Source organism: Stegodyphus dumicola, chromosome 1 (assembly GCF_044657685.1).
Source record: "Stegodyphus dumicola isolate Sdum_Otavi_A_Nest chromosome 1, ASM4465768v1".
Lineage (NCBI taxonomy): Eukaryota > Metazoa > Arthropoda > Arachnida > Araneae > Eresidae > Stegodyphus > Stegodyphus dumicola.
The window spans coordinates 174,131,381-174,155,818 of record NC_140768.1 but is presented as its reverse complement, the minus strand read 5'-3'; the positions used below and the strand labels follow the sequence as shown (position 1 = coordinate 174,155,818).

General features: G+C 31.8%; 1 protein-coding gene across 5 annotated transcripts in view; it reads right to left on the bottom strand.

Annotated features, from left to right (window-relative positions):
- LOC118193584 (uncharacterized) overlaps positions 1 to 24,438 on the bottom strand; it is a 54,535-nt gene that overhangs the window by 13,229 nt on the left and 16,868 nt on the right. For 2 of the 5 annotated variants that reach the window (XM_085823085.1, XM_085823086.1), the window contains exon 2: positions 14,232 to 14,595. The exons of 1 other annotated variant lie outside the window; for it this stretch is intronic. In XM_085823085.1, coding sequence (XP_085679211.1) covers positions 14,232 to 14,595 — 364 coding nt within the window. The remainder of the gene's footprint in view (positions 1 to 14,231; positions 14,596 to 24,438) is intronic. 2 more of the 5 variants (XM_085823087.1, XM_085823088.1) reach the window with 1 other exon arrangement.

Sequence of the window (24,438 nt, the reverse complement as noted above, 5' to 3'; positions counted from 1 at the left end):
TTATGTGACATGCATTTAAAGCTTATGTAAGTCACTGCTTAAAAATATTTATTGATTACCATCATCCTCATTTCATCTTGTAATAAGAATACCGTTTATTACAGATATTTTTCCGATATTCTTAATACAGCTATTATTTTGATTAAATCGTAAGTGCAAAAAACAATGAGGTGTAATTATTATAGACATAGAATGCGATAAATATATAATATATCATTTTAAAATTAATATTACGTTTTAAATTTTGAAGCTAATTTTTACGAGAGCTAAGTTTTCTAGAAACATAGCTCTCGTAATATTAAATATTCTTACTGAATGGTACAAGTAAAATACATTTTACTTCAGATTACATATAGCAAATATAACTATTTCTATTGAAAAAAATATTATGCAGGGGCCGAGTGGTTAAAATCACTAACATGTAACATTTCAGCCTGGCTCTGACGTCTTGCAGTAAAGCAAAACTGTGGCATTGAATTTCTGAGGTTTCTTAAGTTTCTGACAAAAATGCAGTTTTGCCTTTTTTAGTAAACGTCTATTGCCGTTAATAATATATGAAAAAAAATGTATGCAAAATATTTTTGTCAATTTTTAAATGGAAGAAAAGTGCATTCCTGGCAAAACGTACACTACGCAAAAAAAAAAAAGGGGGGAGGGGACAGTTCTATATCTTCCATTCTACAGGGCTGGTTGACGAAATTCAACTTGCGTTTTTCATGTCTCGAAATCGCGACTTAGGATACGTATTAGCTTTATATATAGAATTGTTTAAATATAGATATTTTGACACAAAATCGGATTTTTTTTAACTGATATGCCACGTTTTTTCCATAGTTCGATTCTACGACTCAAATTATGCCAACCTGCCAAATTTTGTAAAAAACGAACGAGTCGTTTTTTAAAAATTAGCTCTCAAACTTTTAGCTCCTCAATGTTAATTAAATTTGATGCATATTTATTAATATCTCTTTTTGTTATCAAACTTAATTGATTCCTTCTTCCAGAATTCTAAATTTAGGCTTAATCCAAATAAATTCGCACATTTTTTATTATTTATTTTAAAAATTTGTATTTTTGAATATTTTTTATAAATTTTCGAAAAATATTTTGAATTATAACCTATAATATTTTTAAAATCATCTATCTGCAAAAATTAAAGTTTTTTATTTAAATTTCCGAAGTGAATTTACATTTTGGCGCGTTTTGACATTTGCCGTATTTAATAAAAGCGACAATAACGAAAATGAAGTTTACGCACATTGTTAAAATTATTTGAAAGAATGCCCGATGGACCTGTTTTACTTCCTTATACGAAGTAAAAAGGAAGTATTGTAATCGCGAAAAGTTTCAGGAATCATATTTCAACGAAAATATCCATTTTGACCGCTCTCGAATGCAATTTAACGCTGTTTTTGTGTGGCATCTGTATCTAAGAGCAGAATAAAAGACTTTTTCCATCAAAAATAATTATAAAACATGCATTAAAATATATTCTGAAGAGATTTTTCGTGGTATCTCGCGTAACTCAAAAACGAGTAACCTGAGAACATTGAAATTTTGTATGTAGGACTGCTATAACATGTAGATATGCAACTCGTATTTTGGTTGCAATCGGCCGGATTAAAAGTATATAAATATATGTATATATAGTATATCCACTCTGTTACCCAACTCAGTGAGCTCAGCTACATTACTCTTATAGGTTTGTAAATTGTGCATTTTTTGCTCTAAAAATGATTGAATTATGTTGTTCTTATCTTCCGGTTAAGGTTTTTATGCTTTAGGAAATCTGCAAGCAATATTTGAGAATTATCAACAATTTAAAAGCTGTTTAGGTGCGTTTAAGCCTAACCTTTAAATAACACGGCGGACAAATTTGTTTACATTTGAAACAGCAGAATAGTAGAATTGTTGCCAATCTAGAGAGACTAAGCTTCGCAACAACAAAGTTAGCGCCTTCATTTACTATTGCGAATTAAATGATGCTTAATCCTCTCTGGAATTTTTTCGAGGAAATAGGTGTTTAAGATTTACTTCGCAATTTATAATATAGATATTTTGAGTGTTATGTACTTTTGCCTTGTCGCGAAGTAATAACTGAATTAATTGAATGAGAAATCTGAATCGTCTGTGAAAAATTGTTTCTTTTTTTGTTTTATTTGCTTAATTTGTTTTATACATCGTTTTAGATTTATTATAGTATTTGAATAGAACATGTGGCAACGATTAGATAATTCTTTAAATAATATAGATTTTGTGCATTCTGAGTTATAATATGAACGAAATATAGTGCTGTTAAGTGAACCTAGCGCCAGAGTGTCGCTTTAGTAAACAAATATAGTGAATTTTAAAGAATGCATTTATTCTATTGTGGTTTATGTGCTGTCGGTGAAGTAGATGTAATTCAATCCAATAAGTTTAAATGAAATGCAAGAAAAAATGCGTATAATTTATTATTCCGTACAAGGAAGTCATATGGTTTACACATCAGAATTTTTACTCTCGTGTATCAATGAAAAATAAGGAAGGTAAATAGGTAACTATAAATTAAGAATTCCACCAAGTGAATTATTCTTGGCGAAAGACGGAAAAAATTCGCCAAGATAAATTTCTAAATTCCTCCATAAATTTCTCACCAGAAATTACAAAATTGAATATCTAGGCATAATTTGAGTCGTAGAATCGAAGTATGGAAAAAAAATGGATATGTTATTTCTGGAAAAGTTGATTTTGTGTCAAAATACCTATGTTAGAATAATGCTATATATAAATCCAATATATATACTACGTCGCGCTTTCGAGACATGAAAATCGAAATTTGAATGTCGTCAATCGGCTCGGTAAAAAGGGAGATATAGAGCTGTCCCCGCACTTTTTTTTACGCAGTATATATCTGTTTAATCTGATCATGGGTTAATGTTGTTAAAAATTCGCATGTTGTTATCGAATTGTATACGAAAACACAGAAAATACATCACTTATTATGATCAACAATAATTTGGTTAATATGATCCAAATATTGTAATATAAACTTTTAAACTGAAGTAAGGTCGCCAGATACTTTCAAAATAGGTTATAAAATTTTCAAGTGACAGAGAAATGTCGCCGAATAAGAGAATAAATGGGCAAATAGTGTGAAATCGATTCCAATTCCAATCAATCATTTAAAATCAGGCAAAAAAACAGCTTTATAGTTTAACTTTTATTTTAAGTAACTCTAGTGATTCTGAGGACGATCAGACAAAGGTATCTCTTCTTCAGTAGCAAAAGAATGTCTGCAGAATTTCGCTGAAAATATTTACACCATACTAAGATTGCTTTTTTGCCTAATTTTAAATTTTACATTCTCATTCTTTCTTCCAATGTGAGATGCCCTTCGAGTATTAGGATCAGGGATACAGCATCGGTCAAATGATTTCTGAAAACCAATGAACAGCTCATAAGCGAACTTTTGCATTAAAGATGAGTTCATAAACAGCATTTCTATATTTGTAATTAAATGCTTCGAAAATATCCATTTTTATGTTTGTAGTTATATTTATATTAAATTCGTTGAACTTCATTAGGATTTTGAAGGATACTTTTTATCATTACTTAATGTTATCAAAATAGTAGATGGCAAACGTGATCGTATTAAGCGCCGCCTACTATACAAGGTGTAACAAAACAAAAAACAAAAAACAAAAAAAAAAAAAAAAAAAAAAACCGAGACTGGTCCAATAAATCATTGTACTTACAGAATCAGTTCTCCGTTATATTATCACCTTTAAAGTACTTCCCTTTAGCATTCGCACACTTCTGCATTCGAAGTCGTTGCCATTGCTTGCAACAGTTCTCGAACGAGGCTTTTGGAAGGCCCTTCAGGAAATTCTCTGTTTTTGCCTGAACCTCTTCAGCTGAGGTAAAACGGGTTCCCTTTAAGTAAGATTTAACTTAAGAAATAAAAAAGTCGCATGGAGCCAAATCAGGTGACTAAGGAGGATGCTCCAGCACAGTAATGTTTTTGCTGGTTAGAAACTGGTTGATAGATAGGGCCGTGTGAGCGGGTGCATTGTCTTGGTGCAACAGCCATCCATCACTCTATAACTGTGGTCTTTTTTTCCTAATTTATTTCATAAAGTCTTTTTAGTACTTAATGTAGTAAAAAAAAAGTATTGATTAACAGTCTGACCACTGGGAACCCATTCAATAATGATACGTTCATCATCTTCCACACAATTCCTTCCCCCCTGAAAATTGCTTATGCCATTCAAACACACGTGCATGAGACAAAGTTTCATCTCCATAAGCCTCGGCTAACATTTGATATATTTCCTCCGTGGCTGATTTCCTAAGTTTCACAAGAAACTTGATGTTGATTCGCTGTTCGGTTTTTAGGTTAGACATTTTCCCCACAGAATGCAGTTGCACGTGTTCACTCAATGACGCAGTACAGCCCACTGGTGTGGTCGGTTAAGTCGAAACTGGCCGCATGGATAGAAGAGGTGTGTGGCATGACGTCACCAAAACAGTTGCTATCAACTTCACTCTGTTTTCAAGTTACACAGTCTCGTTTTTATTGTGTCATACCTCATATGTACTATATGTAAGAAATTATTCAGTATTGAGCCACATGCCTCGGCGAAAGCTGAACATTATGCTCGTATATATATGTACTACTGTATCTACTATATCTCCTATATGTACTATATGTACTATAGGTATTATTATATATATGTGTTCTGACTTTGACTTTCTTCCAAACATAACCCTTGTTCCGGATTTTAATCTTTTCTTAAAGTTAAAACAGAATAATTGTGCTTATCTGTATATTTTTAAAATTTAATAATAGTTTTTTGCCAGTTTTAATTAATTCTGTATCTATGTTTTCACATATGGTACTATAATTTTTGCTGTTGTAAAACTCAGAAAGCTTTCAAAATTTTTAATGAAAGCGGTCTGCAAAAATCTCAGATAAAATTAGATTTAAATGACCTTTTCAATCACATTTTAGTGTAAAAGTTTGAGTTACGGTGTTAATTATATCGTATGAACTTTAACTATTGCAATAAAATACATCCAAATATTTAATAAAATAAGCATTATGAGGATGGTCTGGGAAACGAAAATAAATTTAATGTTAGTAAGCCATTATTTTAAGGTAGATAGGAGAACAGACCCTGGAATTCATTTAATTCTAAAATATGGCTTTGTGGGGGTAAAAACAAAATGTTACTATATTACAAAACATGAAAAATGTCAAAACATAACAATGTTAAAGTACGAATTTTCTTATTTGGTATCTTCCTGGGAAGAGTAATAGCAAATGAGAAAGGAACATTTTGGCGTCTTAAATATTATATACATGAACAAAATCTTAAAACTATTAAAGTAAAAAACAAATTAATACAGAAAAAACAGATTATTCGTTATACTACATATCTGTCTGTTTCAGCATCACGCGAATCAGATCACAAATTATCTTAATAGTATATTGTTAAATTTGAATTGTGACTGTCCTCCAAATGACCACTCAGTGACCTCGCTGAGTACTAATAGTTCCGTCTGGGTTCGATTCCACACGAACAGGTTAGCTGCATGAGTGGTTTTCGTGATTTTCCCCATGTGAAACGTAAATACGATCCAGTATTCCCTCAGAATATCTTCCACCAAGCCATCCCTCTTTTAGGGCAAACAGCCCTCGTGACTTTACCATATTCAAATACATAATTTTTATTTTAAGAGATATCATATAATTTGATCAGCAATTTAGAGACGAACCTTTCATGAAAGCGGATAGTTTCTTCCGATATAGAGAGTTTTTTTTTTTTTAATAAATTCCAATCCGAGATTGAAATTTGACAAATTTGAAAGCTGCAATGCTTTTTTTTTACGTCTGGTGTTATGTCAAGATGTTAAAAATAAAAAATTGTTCTTTCGATCGAATTATAATCAAAATCCGATCCAGTGATATCCTAGTTATTCCAAAAATTTATTGTTAATTTTGGATAACTTTAAATCGAGGATTTTTTTAACTCAGTATCGTACATACGGATATGTTATAGCATATTTTTTTTTTTTTTTGAGAGAAGAGTCTTGATTACTTAACAACTCCCTAGTTATTTTGAATAATCAAAATAATAAAAGATGATTCTGTGCAAGAAACGTAATATGACGTTAAAATATATTTTAGTAGCTAAAATAATGTGTTTTAATTCATATGTTTATAAGATATGTTGCAAAAAATAAAGAGAAGATTTCAAGTATTAAGAAATGCAATTATTGATTTTAAATCACTCAGTTTGTTAAAAGCTGCAGAATTTTTTTTTTATATATATTTGAAAGTTAAGTTGTAAAATAGCTTACATTCTTTAAAATTAGGCAAAACAGCAACTTCGTATTTGGCGTAGATTTTAATCAAAACTCTGTCGATTTTCCTGATGAAGAAGAATGTTTCACCTTCGAAATCGATAGAGTTTTGATTAAAAGCTCTGCCAAACACAAGGTTACTATTTTGCTTAATTTTAAATTTTACTTTAGCTGGCTTCTCTTCTTTTTTGATTGTTACCTACCAACTGGCATTTCCGAGAAAGTTATTTTAGTTTCGTTCATTTTGCCTCCTTCATTTTGTTTTCTGGAGAGTCATTTCAGGTTGCTGGATTCTTTCATTTTCAGAAGTTGGTATTCTGACGAAGAAGACCTGTATCTAACTGACCCAAAATCAATAGAAATTTTGATTAAAATCTGTGCCAAACACAAGGTTGCTGTTTTGTCTAATTTCAAGTTCTACTTCACGTATTTCTAATCTCTTTTGAACGTATACTATGCTGAAAAGCAACACCATGAAAGCTACTTATGTGCGAGGCGCGTGTAATATAAATTAAACACATTATGTTTCATGTAATGGCAATGTCCGCAAAATATATTCACCTGAAGACTGAGCTTAACATATTTCTAATACCAAAGAACATAAAAAATGTAGCTTTAAAAAAAACTGTGTATTTCTGCTTCTTTTTAGATTTTAAAGTGGTGTTGTAATTGCTTTACCAAAAGTAAAGAATAAGTTAAAGTATGAAGTATAGTGGCCAATACATTTTACACGTTATAGAGCTTTAATTTCTTCGGGGATAATTTCATGTATGATTGATACATCATCTTCTCCGCTTTACGAAATGATAGCATCATCGTCTTATATTTCTTCAAAGATTTGAAGAGAAAAGACACGTGGATTTCAAATTATGAAGAAATGCCCGATGAATCTTAAATTGAGCAGCTTAAATTCTCTTGAAATGTCTTCAAAAGAAAGGATGAAAACTTCGAGAAAAATTCTGAAACTAATACAACTGTAGAAAGTATGACAAGATTTAGTTTCATTAAAGATTTGCATTTGGCTTTAAAGGTTATACATTTTTTAACTAGAAATGTCCTTAAAGAAGTCTTTTCAAAATTTTTCAATCACTATGGTAAGTTGCATAATACTGCCATGACTATATCATTTCTTAACCTTCTAAAGTCCTAACATTGCACTAAACCTAAGATGATATTTACCACACTTAACTAGATCCCGCATTGTTGCCATTCAGCAAAAGATAAGATGTTTGATTCATCTTCCGAATAACAATTCTGTAACGAATTAACATACTGGACGATTTAAAAGTATGTGTGTGTGATTATGGCAAAGCCTCGAGCGCTATCTGCCTAAGGGGTTACAGCCGAAAACATCGCGGCAAAAACATCGCGGACGAAAACGTCGCGGAGAAAACAACGCAAGGCGAAAACGTCGTGCTACAAAACATCGTGGGAGAAAATGTAGCAACGAGAAAACATCGCAGTCTTAAAACATCGTGGTACAAAACATCGTCGTCGAAAATAAAGCGGTTCAAAAACTTCGCAGTTTAAAAACATCGTCGTCGAAAATATCGTGGTAAAAAATAAAGTATCTACAAATCATCGCATGACGATAACATCGCAGATATGCTTTTTTCAGACATGCTTTTCGGAGACATTCTTTAATAACTGTAAATGGATATTCCTATAATGATTTGTGAGCGCAAGATGGAAAGAAGGATAATTTTTACTTTAATATTTTTTATTAACTAATAAATTTTTGCTGAGAAAATAAGAAGGAAACTTAAGCATAGAAAATTAATGCAACTTATAGCACTTAATGGAATTTTAAACCGACATAGTTAACTAACAAAGGCCATTAATAAATAATTTTTGTAATGCTTTTTCTGGTAATTTTTCATGAAAAGTATAAGCTATAAGTTGCATTTAATTATTTATGCTTAAATTTCCTTCTTACTTTTTCAGCAAAAATTTATTAGTTATTTTAAAAATGTGAAAGTAAAAATTATCTTTCTTTACATCTTGCGCTCACAAATCATTATGGGAATATCCATTTCCAATTATTAAAACCCGAAAAAAGAATGTCTGCGATGTTATCGTCATGCGATCATTTGTAGATACTTTATTTTTTACCACGATATTTTCGACGACGATGTTTTCAAACTGCGAAGTTTTTGAACCGCTTTATTTTCCACGACGATGTTTTGTACCACGATGTTTTAGAACTGCGATGTTTTCTCTTTGCGATGTTTTCTCCCACGATGTTTTGTAGCACGACGTTTCGCCTTGCGTTGTTTTCTCCGCGACGTTTTCGTCCGCGATGTTTTCGCCGCGATGTTATCGGCGGACACCTGCCTAAGGGGAGGGATGACTTCGTGGAGGACTTTCTAATGGAAACTGGCTCGTATACACGTTACACATGGGGAAAACCACGAAAACGCCCATGCAGCCGGCCCGTTCGCGGGATTCGAACCTCGGACCGAACTACCAGTGTTCAGCGACTTTACCGCTCGGCCGCTGGTGGGCCCGATTTAAAAGTAATCAGCATATTTCTTAAAACATTTTTCAATTAAAAATTATAAAATATAAAAACTTTCATATTTTAGATTACGCCCAAAGGGCCATTTTTTTAACCTTTTATGTGTTACCTCTATTAAAAGTGATTAATAAAATAAATAAAAGAGATTTTTCTGCCCAGTGTTGCCACTGCTTGCTTTGAAATCTTTGAGTTTGTTAATGAAAAATTTGTTAAAATTTTACAAATGTGAAATCGATAAGAAAACAAATCAGAAATTCAAAATTCGAGCATCCAGGTGCCCATGTTCGGGGGGAGGTTTACATTAGTCAAAATATGATGGCTCTAGGTGCCGTCGTTTATTCACAATGCGAGAACGTACATAGATTCATGCAGATTCTTCATTGTTTATTTTTTTAATATAATACATGAAGATAATATTTGGTGGTAGCAATTTAAAAAGTGAAATAAGACAATGCCGTTTTGAGACTAATAGCCCTTCTGGGCTACCGCCCCTTTGGGCTAATAATTAATATCACCATTTTTAATAATCTATTTAACTGATATAAATTAAAATAATTGTGGCATTATTATAAATATTAAAAGATGTTTCTAACGCCGAATATTACATATCTACTACCCATAATTTTTTCTTTTAATAATAAAATATGATTGCTAAAACGAGGATTATCTATTGCTAAGCCAGGGATAATTTCATATTTTTCATATACGTTTCGATGTATACCAACAAAACCAAACTTTGAATTAGACATGCATTACTAATCGGTTACACTATAAGTCATAACGATTTTACAGCAGTATATAAATATAAGGTTTTTAGCATTCGTACTTTTAAATATCAAGTAAATCACTTTAGCCTTCTTTCAATACCGATGGAAAACTTAAATAAAAATAAAATAATTGTTTATGAATTTTCTGAACTTGTTATTTTGTTTTTGAACTTATTATTATCTGTTAACGCGTATAAATGGATTTCTGAGCACTATGATATCACATTTTATTTAATGATATTTTTTTATTTACCGGGAAAATGTCATCTGTAACAAAATGCCTTCACAATATTCGGTGAAAATACCAAGTGCAATTATTTTCAATTACTGTCAACTTCTTCAAATAACTGGCTGAACATGTAAAAAATTATAATTTTGATTATGTAACAAAATGTCTAATTTAATTTATGAATCAGCGAGACCTGACCAAAAAAGTTATGCGCATATCTCTCTTCATATCCGTTAAAGGTTAAATGAAGGAGACAAGATGTAATTTGCATTCAGCACGATAACATAAGAATTGCTAGAAAATGAATAATACTCTTCCTAAAAGGGTAATATTTCTCTTTTATTACGTGAATTATAATTATTTAAGCCTTTTTCAGCTATTGATTACATATTTTCAAACTCCTGTTTCCTGCAAAAGTTTTACTTCCTCATTATTTTCGTCACGAAATCAAGTGAAAAAGCATCATTAGTAGGAGTTGTGGCTGCTGCTTATTTTTCGTACTACAGACTCATTCAGGAAAGTCGATTGGTATGCATATATATTCGGCGTCACTGTGAAACAAAAATATGTAAAATCGTTGTTTCCCGCTCTCAAGAAAAACGTGTTTACCCTGCGGAAAGTGGGTTTTAATATTTACGTGATACTCGTGATCTTTCGAACAATGTAATGTGCCTACGTTTCATGTCGAAAGACTTGAGTTCATTCTCTAACGCATGAACGTTTGCTGTGCAGAATAGAAGAAACGTTAAAATCAGTTACAGAGGTTAATGATAGGAAGAGAGAGATCGGATTTCCTTAACTAGTATACTCTTGATTAAAATTGGAATAGAAGTAGATAATTTAAGAATTCATTAAAAATATCATTGTAGGAATTTTGAGTCATAAAGAATATCCATCTATTTATATATATACATAAGATATCATAAAAAAAGCCTTAAATAAAAAGAGGTAATTTCAGATTTGTAATTTAGTATGGTTCTAATAATGTGTTTAAGAAATTTTAAGATTCTCCCCCCTCCTCAAGAAAATAACACACATTCGTGCATATTCTAATTAAAAAGAAAAAAATGATGTTTCAAGGACTTCTTTATGAAAAATTTGAAAAATTTCATTTATTTCACTCTGAGTTGTGTTAAAAACATGAATGTGGGTTTTATCAATTTAAGCAACGTTATGCTTTCTGTAGGAAAATGTTGTACTTTTAAAAATGCTAATATTCACTTTATCAGAGCTTGAACTGCGCTGGAGCCCACTAGAGTCAGGCTCCAGCGCAGTTTAATAATATTTGGTTCTAAGAAATATTATTCTTCCGGTACTTCTCAGTTTTTGAAAAAGTTGTAATTCGGAGAGCTTTTATGTAAATTGTAAGATTTTCACTAGTGTACTTCTCAGTTACCGTAGAAAGTGACGAATCTTAACAACAATGTTAGCGAATAATCGCTTAAGTTCGTGTGACAAGAAACAAGATGGAAGGGTAACTAACCCTTTATTATTCCAATAAGATTTAACAAAACTCCGTCTTGGACTGAACAATAAAAGCCGACACTTGGGCTTGAACTTAAGAGATTAAACAATAAACTAAAACTAAGATTAACTAACGAAATATAGCCGAAGCTATCAAGATTCTTAGTTGGCCCCTTAACTCTATTTGACTACGAAGCTTATCAAGGGCCTGAGTACGGCCGAGCGTAATAACAGCTTTGAGAGAGAGAGTGGCCAAAAGGCAGACGCGCGTAAATCAGAAACTCTGATTCTCTCTCGCTAAGACCAAAAAACTTCGCGGTTAAATACCGCTCTTCCTCATTATGTATTTAGACGTGATTCTAAAACTACGTTCTGGCCGGAAGTAGTAAGTTGAAGTTAAGAACTTAACAGGAAAGGAACATTCACTTAAAATTTAACTGCTGATAAAATTAACATAATCCTTACATAATGAACCACAATTTCAGTGGAAAAGTTTAAATTTATATAACAAATAAGCCTTAAAAATTGATTCTAGCTTCTGAACGCATGCCTATCTTTTCCTGAAAAACAAACCCTTTGACTCAGGTTAAGACTTTTAAGAAAAGAAAAGCTCTCTACCTACATATCTAAGGATTATTCTTCAGGAAGTGCAATAAATTTATTAAAACGGGTAAAGCTTTCGACCTCGAAAGTAAAACCTTGGTCGTGCACGTACAGCGTTAGTAACTCCCCAATGAAAGACAGGCTTTGGGGGACGATGTAAGTAAATATGGGGGAAGAAAATTGTTACTTATATAGAGCCTAACGTTTCTTATGTTGCTACAGCTTTGTTTTCGACGCTACACTTCTCCGTTAAGATTTCCGTCAATACTGTTATAGAGTTTCTAGTATTCTCTTTATTTTCATTTGCGATGCTTCAACGGTTTTACCTTTTTTACTTCCTTGTACGAAATAAAAACGAAGTATTGAAATCGCGAAAAGTTTCAGGCATAATATTTCAACGCAAATATCCATTTTCACCGCTATCGAATGCAATTTAACGATGTTTTTGCGGGGCATGTGTACGTAAGGACTGGTTAAAGGACTTTTCCCCCAAAACAAATTGTAAAACTAGTTTAAAATGAATTCTGGAGAGAATTTTTTGTGGCTTCTATGCGTAATTCGGGGCGTACGTACGTATATACCTCGCATAACTCAAAAACGAGTAGCTTCAGAATGTTGAAATTTTGTATATAGGACTGCTATAACATATAGATGTGCACCTCGTATTTTGGTTGCAACTGGCTGCACCAAAAGTATATAAATATAATATATATATATATATATATATATCGACTCTCTTACTCGGCTCTGTGACCTCAGTTTCTTTATTCTTATATGTTTGTAAATTGTGTATTTTTTGCTTTAAAAATAATTGAATTATGTTGTACTTATCTTCCGGTTAAGGTTTTTATGCCTTTAGTGAATCTGCATGCAATATGTTTATAATTATGAACAATTTAAAAGTTGTTTTAGTGCCACTAAGCCTAATAATTCTTTCCATGGCGGCCATTGCTTGTTTACATTTGAAACAGCAGAATAGTAGATTTGTTGTCAATCTAAAGAAAGTAAGCTTTGCAATAACAAAGATAACGCCTTCTTTTGTTATTGCGTATTAAATGATGCTTAATTCATTGCGGAATTTATTCGAGTAAATAAATGTTTAGATTTACTTCATAATTTTCAATACAGGCATCTTGAGTTTTAATGTATTTTTGCCTTGTCGCCAAGGGAGAACTGAATTAATTGAATGAGAAATACTGAATCGTCTGTGAAAAACTGTTTCTTTTCTGTTGTTGTTGTTGTTGTTCTTTGCTTAATTTCTTTTATACATCGTTTTAGATTTATTATAGTATTTGAATAGAACATGTGCCAACGATTAGGTAGTTCTTAAGATGATATAAATTTTGTGCGTTCTGAGTTAAAAATTTAATGAAATATAACGCTGTTAAGTGAACCTAGGGCCAGAGTGTCTCTATGGTAAACAAATATAGTGAATTTTAAAGAGTACATTTTTTTCTATTGTAGTTTATGTGCTATCGACAAAGTAGATTTAATTCAGTCCAATATGTTTAAATGAAATGCAAGAAAAAATGGGTATAATTTAATATTCCGTACAAGGAGGTCATGTGGTGCTCACATCAGATTTTTTTCATTGGTGTGTTGAGAAAAGAAGAGTCTTTTCTGTCATCCGTTGCTGTCTATATGTCAAATTGTCTGTTTCTATCATCACGTGATACTGCATTATACAGTGTATTCCAGGCCGAAATACCGTCAGAGACTACATGAGCTATTTATTAATTTTTGAGTGAAACTGTAAATCTCGCCGTAGCATTAAATAAGACAAGGACTGATATTTTTATTTTATTATTTAACTATTTATCGTTAATTTAATAATTTATTGAATTTTTATTTACATTTTATTGAATTTTAACTTTAATTTAAATATTTATATACTTTAATTATTAATTATTTTAATTATTTATTTTTTTTCTTTTTTAAGGCTCCGGTTCTTTTAATTTTAGAGATTAAGCCCTGCACCTCATGCATTCTTGTTCTAAAATGTAAGTATATAAATTACATTATTTAATAAACAGGCTACATATACTGATTAATTGTTTCATTTTATTTCTCTGTCTTGTGTTGGAATTGTGCTGTATGTGCTGGAATGCATTTATCCATCAGCATAACTAAGGAGAGACGTTATTCAGAAATATCTCAGAGGAAAAGTAGATTGAAAAGAAGTTATACTTGTGAAGCTAATTATTTCAAAACACTAATCAGTTAATAAGCACATGTTTTGCTTATTAATAAAATAACGATAATAAGCAGCAGGCCCACCACCACCACTAAGTTTGCGGTTTACCTTGGACCCGAACTGACGTGGAATTGCCATTAACAACGCTTTGTGTTCGGTTGGCGATATTCTGTGGCGCTCTGTCTGTTGCAGCAAAATCGCCTTTGGCCAAACTCGAATCTGCAATAGTGGACTCCTTTCTTTTATCTAACCTGATCTGCGACTCACCTCTGCTTGAACCTCTGAGAACGGTAGCTACTGTAGGCGACTTCGAAATGGAATTGACGGAAGTCTCTAGAGAAGGCAGTGTTGTTGCCCGGCTTGGCGACGCTGTGACCGGAGTTGGCGATGGTTTAGTTGGAATATGTGAATAATTAACCACTGCCCTTCGCTGAGAATCTGATATCTGAAGGACAGCAAGACCAAAATAACACTGCAAGAAATAAAAATAAGTTTTACTTTCAAGCATAAGCAAAGCAAATATCAAATAAATACTTTATATAATCAATTAGCGATGCAGTAAGCAATGCATGACTTTATAACAAAGCAAAATGGTTTATTAAGGCAATTAAATTTATTTTAATTATTTAAATATAGTTGATCGTTGTTCTTAATTTACTTATACGTAACGTTAAATATCTTTCTCGGAATATTTTATGTTACCTATACATTGTTCTTCCTGCTAAGGACTCTATATGAAACACTATAAAAATAAATAAATAAAAATGGAACTTTAAATGCAGACATTCTCAAATACGTGTCTCAAGCCAATGCACATTTCATGAGTGCCAAAATATACAAGACATATATCGAAATTAAAATTACATATATGCTGGCACAAAAGTGAAGAGAATACGCCCTTCTTGAGAACGTCAAAGCAAAGGCCTGATTTCTCTAAAATAAGAAAACTGATGTAAAATTGACTCGTTTAAGTTGAAACCCTATCATTTGTGCTTCAACTGTCTTTTAAAATTTTAGAAACCATGAAAATAAGCATTTCAAAATCCTGTCGTCTGTATTCTCAGTTACATTTTAAAGTCATCGAAATTCCTGGGGGGATGGAAGGATTTTACAATGCAAGGAAGTTAAAAAATACTTCTGACCTTCGTTTTCGAAGTTTTATGAAATGAAATTCCTATACATTTAATTAAAATCGGTATATGCTATTTTGCCAACTGCAAAAGTGTATTAAAAATTATCTACAATCTAGCATAAATATCGAATTGCTGGAAAACTTTTATTTTCTTCAAAGTTATGATTAAACTAAATTGGAGCCCTAAACATAGGGGTGTTCAACATAAAGTTTCCTTGATTTTATAAGGAAACTTTGTAGACACATTAGGTATTTTGGAAGCAGGAAAGATGAAAAATGAGCAATCGCCTTCGCCGGGAATCGAACCACGGACCTCTGGAATACCGGCCCAGCGTGCAGAACCACTACACCACGAAGGCACGCCAAGTAGGTGGGAGACATACCTTATATACTGCCCCTTTTAAAGGGCGGCTGGGATTTTAGGGGACCCAGTTGCCAAATCCTGGGGAGAAATCATCCTCCACCACCCTTTTAGTTCGGGCGCGAGAGACATTAGTTATTTTTTGGAAGCAGGCAAGATGAAAAAATCTTCTTCGCCGGGAATCGAACCACGGACCTGAGGAATACCGGCCCAGTGTGCAGAACCACTACACCACGAAGGCACGCCAAAAGGTGGGGAAATACCTTATACTTAAAAAATTTTCTTATTTTGTTTGGTCACTGTAGTTCAAGATTATATGAAACTACAGTGACCAAAAAAAAAAAAAAAAGTACTGAGGCACAGGAAAATTTCAAAAAATTTAAGTGATTAAAACTTAGCTATTATTCCAAAACTAAGTACCTCTTGTTGCTTTCGGTGTCTAAATACCGTACTAAATTTATTATGGTGAATAACTTTACATAAAAATAATAAATAAATGAGGTATTTTAAATACAGGATGTCTCACTCGAAAGAGGCTCGCGGAAATGTGTGATAAAAGGCTTATAATGAAAGAAAACGACACCAAATTTTTACATGATATACCTTTATATTTGAAAAATGAAAGTGCATTAGAAGAGGTACTGAAAGTGGCCTCCACCTGGTAAGTGGCAATCATTCCAGCACACACAGTTATACATGGTGCTGCATGTTTGCGTATGTTGCTGCCAGAGTATTGGGGGTCACTCCTTGGTTTCACGGCGGTCGTTCTGGCGCAAATCGTCGATATGCGTGGTTTGTGCTTGCAGGCATTGACGACCCAATTGGAAAAACTCAAGGGAGATCAAGTCAGGAAAAGTGATTCCACCACTTTCATATTCGCTACAGACGTGTGGCATGTTGCCCCTTCTTACTGGTAAGCCAAATGTCAGCTCCTCATCATCAAATTGGTTCACAAATTCGTGAAAAATTGTCTGGTACACTTCACTGGTACCAATAATGCAAAAATATTGGCCCGAAAATTGGCCGCTGTATAAATGTACAAAGTACACCCAAATGAAAGGATTCCTCGATGGCTGCATGCTGTTTGTCACTACTCCATAAACGTTAGTTCACGTATCCTGACAAATGGAACCACGTTTCATCACGCTACCACGCATAAACTGGGAGCAATATACACGAAAATACAACACCGTGTTGAGCTGCGAATACAGGTGGGAGCAGGTCACTTACAGCATCTCTTATAATGTACTTTCATATCTCCAACATAAAGGCATGTTATGTAAAAATTTGGTTTCATTTCCTTCTATTATAAGATTTTCATCACACTTTTCCCGGGCCTCTTTCGAGTGGGACTCCCTGTATATTGTCTTGAAACACTTGAAAGAAGGATTTTAAATCTTGAAAAAGCAGATTGAATTTTAAAACGGTACTTTGTAAACAAGGGCTGGAAACATTCGAGTTCTTTTTATGTAAGCAAACTTATAATTTTTCATTGGAACCATGAAAAATCTGAGAAAAAACGAATTTAACTCTCGAATGTCAAAATATACACTGTTTATGATATAACAGATTTGATTGAAAATAAACCGTCAACAAGGTGTCTAAGTACTTTTGTCGAAAGCGAAAAAATGTGGATTATAAGAAGTATTGTTTATAATTCCGAAAATCATGGCATTCAGATTGACTTCAGGAGTCAACCGAATGTTCAGACAATCTAGTAACGTTAGGAATGGTTTAAGAAAATGTAACGTTCATAGCCAAATAGCTGGAAGAAAACGATTACTAGCTAAAACTAATCATAGTTCATGAATAAAATTTACCAAGACCTGCATTAAAAAGACTGAATATCTTTAAATTTAGTAATCAGAGCTTAAATTGCGCCTGAGCCCACCGGAGTCCGGCTCCGGTACTTCTCAGTTTTCGAGATAAATTATAATTTAGCCGGAGCAATAAACAAAAGGGCTCTGGCACTTTTTTCTATATAAGTGAAACACAATTTTAGTAGACAAATTTTGTTTTAATAGCAAACATGCCTTCAAAATCAATTCTAACTTCTGAATGCGGGCCTGTCTTTCTTTTGCGTTCAGACCTTGAACACAGGTTGAGACTTTTAAGGAAAGAAAAGCCCCCAATCATATGTCAAAGGCTTATTCTCCAGGATGTGCAATGAATTTCTGACAACGGGCAAATTTTGTGTTCCTCAAAGTACTAAAAGTGATACTCTGGTCTTGCACGTTCCACGCTTGTGACTTCCTATTGTAGAACTCCTGTAGACTGTCTGAATAATGTAACCAAACGGGGGGTGGACCTCTGCTGTCACTTGTATAGAGAAGTCTTATGTTTATTTTTACGTTGTTAACGAATAGTATTCATCGAAAATTGCTCCTTGACGGCTAGAATTATATCCACAGGTCATCGCGATCAGAAAGTCTTGAACTCTAACCTCTTTATTTTCTAAGCTACACTTTTCGGTTAAAATTTCCTTCCATATCTTAATACTGTGTCTCGAATTCTCATGATTCTTCTTAGTGGAGTTTTAATCGCTTATATTTTTTCCTTGGTGTGCTGCAAAATAAGAGTGGTGCCGGTCATACCCTGGGATATTATACGAATAATGAGGGTTTAAATTCAGACAGAGATCGGCTGAGCTGCTTCTTAGCTTCTAAGTGGAATTGTAATTCCAGCCGATGCCCCAAATAAGACAAAGTCGGATTTTTTTTATTTAACTGTTTAAAATTAATTTAATAATTTATTAGATTTCTGTTTACATTTCTCCTACTTTAAATTTAATTAATTATTTAATTATTTTAATTTTTTAGATATTTTGTTTATTTATTTTTTCTTGCGTTCCTCACAGTCTTCCATCGGTCTCCGGCACTTCTAATTTTATAAATTAAGCCCTGTTAGTAATATTTGTAGACGACAGTAAATTCAATACTTTTGAGGGTGATAAGAAACAGATAGTAAGACAGAAACCGAATATTGATCTTCAAATGAAAATTCTTACACCTTCGATAAAATAAGGTGGAAGTAGGATGAACTGGAGCTGTATTAGTGCTTACGGGTTTAAAATCTATATTTTATTCATGACAAATTCGATAAATTTATGTATTTGAATATTTTAAGACAAAACTTGAAATAGAGTACAGGAGAAAGGGACATGTTGTCTCCTTACAAACTTTACAAGTACAATGATCCCAAAGATAATGCTGATATTTGCAAATTGTGGACTTAATAACTGTCCGCATGTAATTAAAACCCTGATACAGATTAAAAATCGCAATCGTATTGAACAAATTTTGGATCGTTTCCAATACAAATTTAATTAATTGAAAATTTCCAAAGGAAATGAAGTCAGAGAAAAATTTACGATAGAATGGGAAAAAATAGAAACAAATTTCTGTCAAAATCTTGCGAAATCTACACCTAGAAAATTCAATGAAATCATACAAAGGAAAGGAGGTTCAACAAGTTATTAGAATAAATTTAGAGTTTTTTTTAATATGCTTGTGTACTCCAGTGTTTTTTTTAAACCATTACGTTTTCATTAAGTTTTTAATTTAATAGTTCTTTAATATTATTTTGAATTAGCTTTTGAGATATCGCTTAACACTAAGGTAATATATGTAAAAAAAACGTTAAGTTAAATTTTAAATTTTTCTTGCTAAAAATCTCTGAAAGTTTGTTGTGTCAAAATAGTTTTCTGACTCATTGTGTAGGATGATTTAAAGATCTCTTAAAAGCTCCGGCTGTAGGCCATCGTAATCAGGCCGCTTGATGTCATATGTTTTAACAATATTTCCTTGCGAAAAATATTGAGTGTCAAAGTTTTAACTTTAATTCAAATATAAATTTTGGTTTGTTAAGTAATTAATTTCGATTAATCTAACCTATAATTTTGTAAAATTAAGTACTTTATAATACTTTTTTGTTAATTTTAATTAAAAATTAATTGTTAATAATTCTTTGTTATATTTTATTGACATCATAACGATATTTTGAAATTTCACGTATACCATATTTATTGGTGTATTTCCCCCACTTCGCTTGCATGATGCCTTAGATATTTTAGCACAAGATTCTGAGAATTTTTTTATATATTCCTGGCGTGCAGAAATTATATGGAATTATATGGTGCATATATTCCTGGCGTGCAGAAATTATTATTATATGGCGTGCAGAAATTATTATTATATGGCGTGCAGAAAGCAAATTACGATAAATTTTAAAAGAGATTCGTCTATACGGTGTCCGCCGAAAACATCGCGGATGAAAGCGGCGCGGAGAGAAAACGCAAGGCGAAAACGTTGTGGCATAAAACATCGTGGGAGAAAAAAGCAAAGAGAAAACATCGCAGTTCTGAAAACATCATGGTACAAAATATCGTCGCCCAAAATAAAGCAGTTCAAAAACTTCGCAGTTTAAAACCATCGTCGCCGAAAATATTGTAGTAAACAATAAAGTACCTACAAATCTCATTGCATAACGATAACATCGCAGGCAGGCGTTTTTCAGGCTTTTATAATTGTGAAAAGATACTCGCATAATGATTTGTGAGCGCAAGATGGAAAGAAGGATAATTTTTACTTTCATATTTTTTATTAACTAATAAATATTTGCTGAAAATGTAAAATGGAAACTCACGCATAGAAAATAAATGCAAGTTATAGCAATGAATAAAATTTTAAACTGATATAGTTAACTAACAAAGGTCAGTAAATAAGGTAAGACACAATAAGTAATTGCATGCCCTTGTCTATAAAAAAAATTGCGAGAATATTTTCTTCACTTTTATTAATCTGATACTCTTTTAGTGAAAATTATTTCTTTTTTGTTTAAATTTCTTGTTGTTTTTTCAATTTATTAATAAAAAATATGAAAGTAAAATTATCCTTCTTTCCATCTTGCGCTCACAAATCAGTGTGCGAATATCCATTTACAAATATTAAAACCTGAAAAAAGCATTTCTGCGAAGTTATCGTCATGCAATGATTTGTAGGTACTTCATTTTGTACCACGATATACTCGACGACGATGTTTTTAAACGGCGAAGTTTTTGAACCGCTTTATTTTCGACGACGATATTTTATACCCCGATGTCTTAACTGCGATGTTTTCTCTTTGCTTTATTTTCTCCCACGATGTTTTGTGCCACGACGTTTTCGCCTTGCGCTATTTTCTCCGCGATGTTTCCGGCTGTAACCGTCCATATAGTTAGTTAGTTCTAAGCACTGGCCTCCAGCCCACCTAGCGTCGTTGTTTCTGTTTTATTAATTGATTTGCTCGTGGCTTTCGGGTGTGTGGGCTCTGATTGATGAAGCAATAAGAATAAAGAGTTTCGGAAAAACAGGAATGTATAATACTCTTGATGGTTCCGAAGAACACTGCGTGTGAAAAGATAGACTAAAGATAGATGTGCAGAGTTTATCAACATATACGAATAAAAAAACAGAACTCACTAAGTCTGGTAAGAGGGTGAGTATATATATATATATATATATATATATATATATATAATTAAAAGTTAAGTTGTAAGAACAAACGAAAAAAGACAAATTTTGGTCAAAATTTGGTGCATTGTGCTGCAAAATTAAGGAAATTATAAGATAAATTTTTGTACGCACGCCAAAAAGTTACCAAAAACTGTGGCTCCGTGAAAACTTCAACATAAGCATATTTAGTTGCTATGAAATGGTTGACAGAGGAGAAAAAAACAATATTTGAATATTTACAAGTTAAATTAATAAAAAAACTATATGCTAAACAAATTAAGTAATTTTCAACACAATAAAAAAAAAACAAATCAATTGAACGAGGTAAAATAAAGATAGCAAGCTATATGCTAAACGAATAAGGTAGATTTTAAAACACAGTAAAATACTAATCAATTGATCAATCAATTGAAAATATTAAAATTAAGAAGCGGTAAATGGTTAATTAACCCAATTCGAAAATCATTTTGGCTTGTCAAGGGAAATTTTTTAAAAATGAATTTCTAACCAAGCTAATTGCATTACGCGTTTCGCTGAAACAGACAATTGAAACTTTGCGAGACAAATTTTTTAATGAATTAAACAAACTATGTCAAAAACCTTAGTCTCAATTCTATGTTCCAATTTCCCGACGCGTCCGCATATATTGACAAATTAAGATGTAAAAAATGGAAAGGCAATTCCGATGTACAGAAAAAACAAATAAATAGCGATATGCTATTAGTCAAAATATACAAGAACTTATGGGTTGGACCTGCGAGCTTAAAGAAATATATATAATATAATATATATAATTAACAATATAATATAATATATATAATTACAATTAATATATATATATAATTAACCATTTTTCGCTTCTTAATTTTAATATATATTTTATATTTTACCTTGATCAATTAATTAGTATTTTACTGTGTTTTATAATCTACCTTTTTGATTAGCATATAGCCACTATCTTTATTCCACCTCATTCAATTGATTTGTTTTTCTACTGTGTTAAAATTTCCTAATTTGTTTAGCATTTACCTTTTTTATTAATCTAACTTGTAAATATTTAAATATTTTTTCACCTCTTTCACACTTTTCATAGTAACTAAATATGCTTATGTTGGAGTTTCCTGGTAGCCACAGTATTTGGTAACTTTTTGGCGTGCTTATTAAAAGTTATCTTCTAATTTCCTTAATTTTGCAGCACAATGCGCAAAATTTTGACCTAAATTGGTCTTTTTTCGTTTGTTCTTACAACCTTACTTATAATAATAATAATATATATATATATATATATATATATATATATATATGTATACATATATATATATATATCTCGGGGTTGACCCCCCCCCCCCATTTCGAGTTTCATCGCTTGCCTAAGAAGACGGCACATCTCCAGGTCTGGTTTTTAACAATATATTTTTACTCTTTAAAATTTTTTTTTGGTCTTGGCAAAAACTCTTGCTTCAATTCTTATCTTTTATTATCATTTTTATTATCATTTTATTCTTATCTTTTATTATCATTTTTATTATCCTTTTCTTATCTTTTATTATCATTTTCGAAAAATCATTCGATTTTTTTATTATCATTTTTATTATCATTTTTATTATCATTTTATTATCATTTCGAATTTTATTATCATTTTCTTTTATTATCATTTTTTACAAAGTATTATTTTTTTAAGCTAGCAGGTCCACCCATAAGATCTTGTATATTTTGACTAATAGCATATCGCTATTTCTTTTATTTTGTACATCGGCATTTCCATTCCATTATTTATTATCCTTATTACACCTTAATGTGTTTCTTAGAGCGGACGCGTCGGGGAAATCGGAACAGAGAATTGAGACTCAAGATTCTGACAAAGTTTATTTAATTAATTGAAAAATGTGTCACGTACAGTATCAATTGTCTGTTTTGGCGAAATGCGTTATGGAGTTAGCTTAGTTCGAAATTCATTAAAAAATATTTCCCCTGATGTGCCTTAATGAAATTAGAATTGGCCTAATCTGCCATTTACCGCTTCTTAGATTTTATGTTTTAACTCGAATAATTAGTTAATACTTTTACTAATGTTTTAGATATACCTTAATTAGATTAGCATATTGCTTACTATTAGTATTGATTTTTACTTGTAAATAATCAAATGTTGTATTTTTCTCTGATAACACATTTCATTGCTACTTATTTTGCATATGTTAAAGTTTTCAAGGAACCACAGTATTTCAGCGGCTTTTTAGCGTTTGAACTAGGATTTTTATTTTATTTTTTTTTTTTTTAATTTTGCAGCACAATGCGCAAAGTTTTTGACCACATAGATCTTTTATCGTTTGTTCTTTCTACTTTACTTTAAATTATATATATGTAATAAGGGTGGGTATATATATATATATACATATATTATTACATATTGTATGATCTTAAATTTATTTAGTGCGAAAACAAGTTACTACTACTTGCGCAATTGCTGCAAAGTAAGTTAATAATAATTTATTTCCTAAACAATATTGATTAATTGATTATATTATATCCTAAGTTTAATTAAAGTAGAATTATTTTAATCAATAATATAATATGATAATATAATCAATTAATCAATATTGTTTAGGAAATAATTTATATTATTACATATATATACATGTATACACACACACACATATATATATATATATATATGTGTGTGTGTGTGTGTGTGTGTGATGTACCAGCTTTTGTCCGGAATAAATAGATTGGTGAAGAATCATAAATGTAGTCGTAGCTTAAATTATCAGACGGATAAGTTTAAAAAACAGGATCCATTTATTATTGTTCAGGAGAAATAGCAGTTACAAAATCAGATATCCGGAGTAAATAAAAAGAATTACTAATAACTTTTTGTATGAAGTTTACTGCATCGTTACATTAAAGAAAAGCCCCCGATATTCTTTTGCGAGTCCTTTTATAGTCTCTGGAAAAGCGGAGCTTCCAAGAAATGACGTCAGCCTCGTCAGCCATTACAGTTCGCTTTAAATATTTCCAGAACATTCTATAACTGTACGTGTAGAAAAGGCGGGAAAAACAACTTGACTACGGGGCTGTGGATTTAATTCCACGTACTTTCAAATAAGAGACCGTCGCCATTAAAAAATGAAAAGAACATACAGTTAGAAATTTAAGTGTAATTTTGACTATGGAATTTTATTATTACATATATATATATATATATATATATATATATAATAGCAAAATTTAGAAGTACTGATGTAGGAACACTGTTGATGCGTAATATCTAGATAGGATAGATCGTAGATCCATATTGAAGAGGAAGAATTCTGATTGCGTAGTATGCTAATA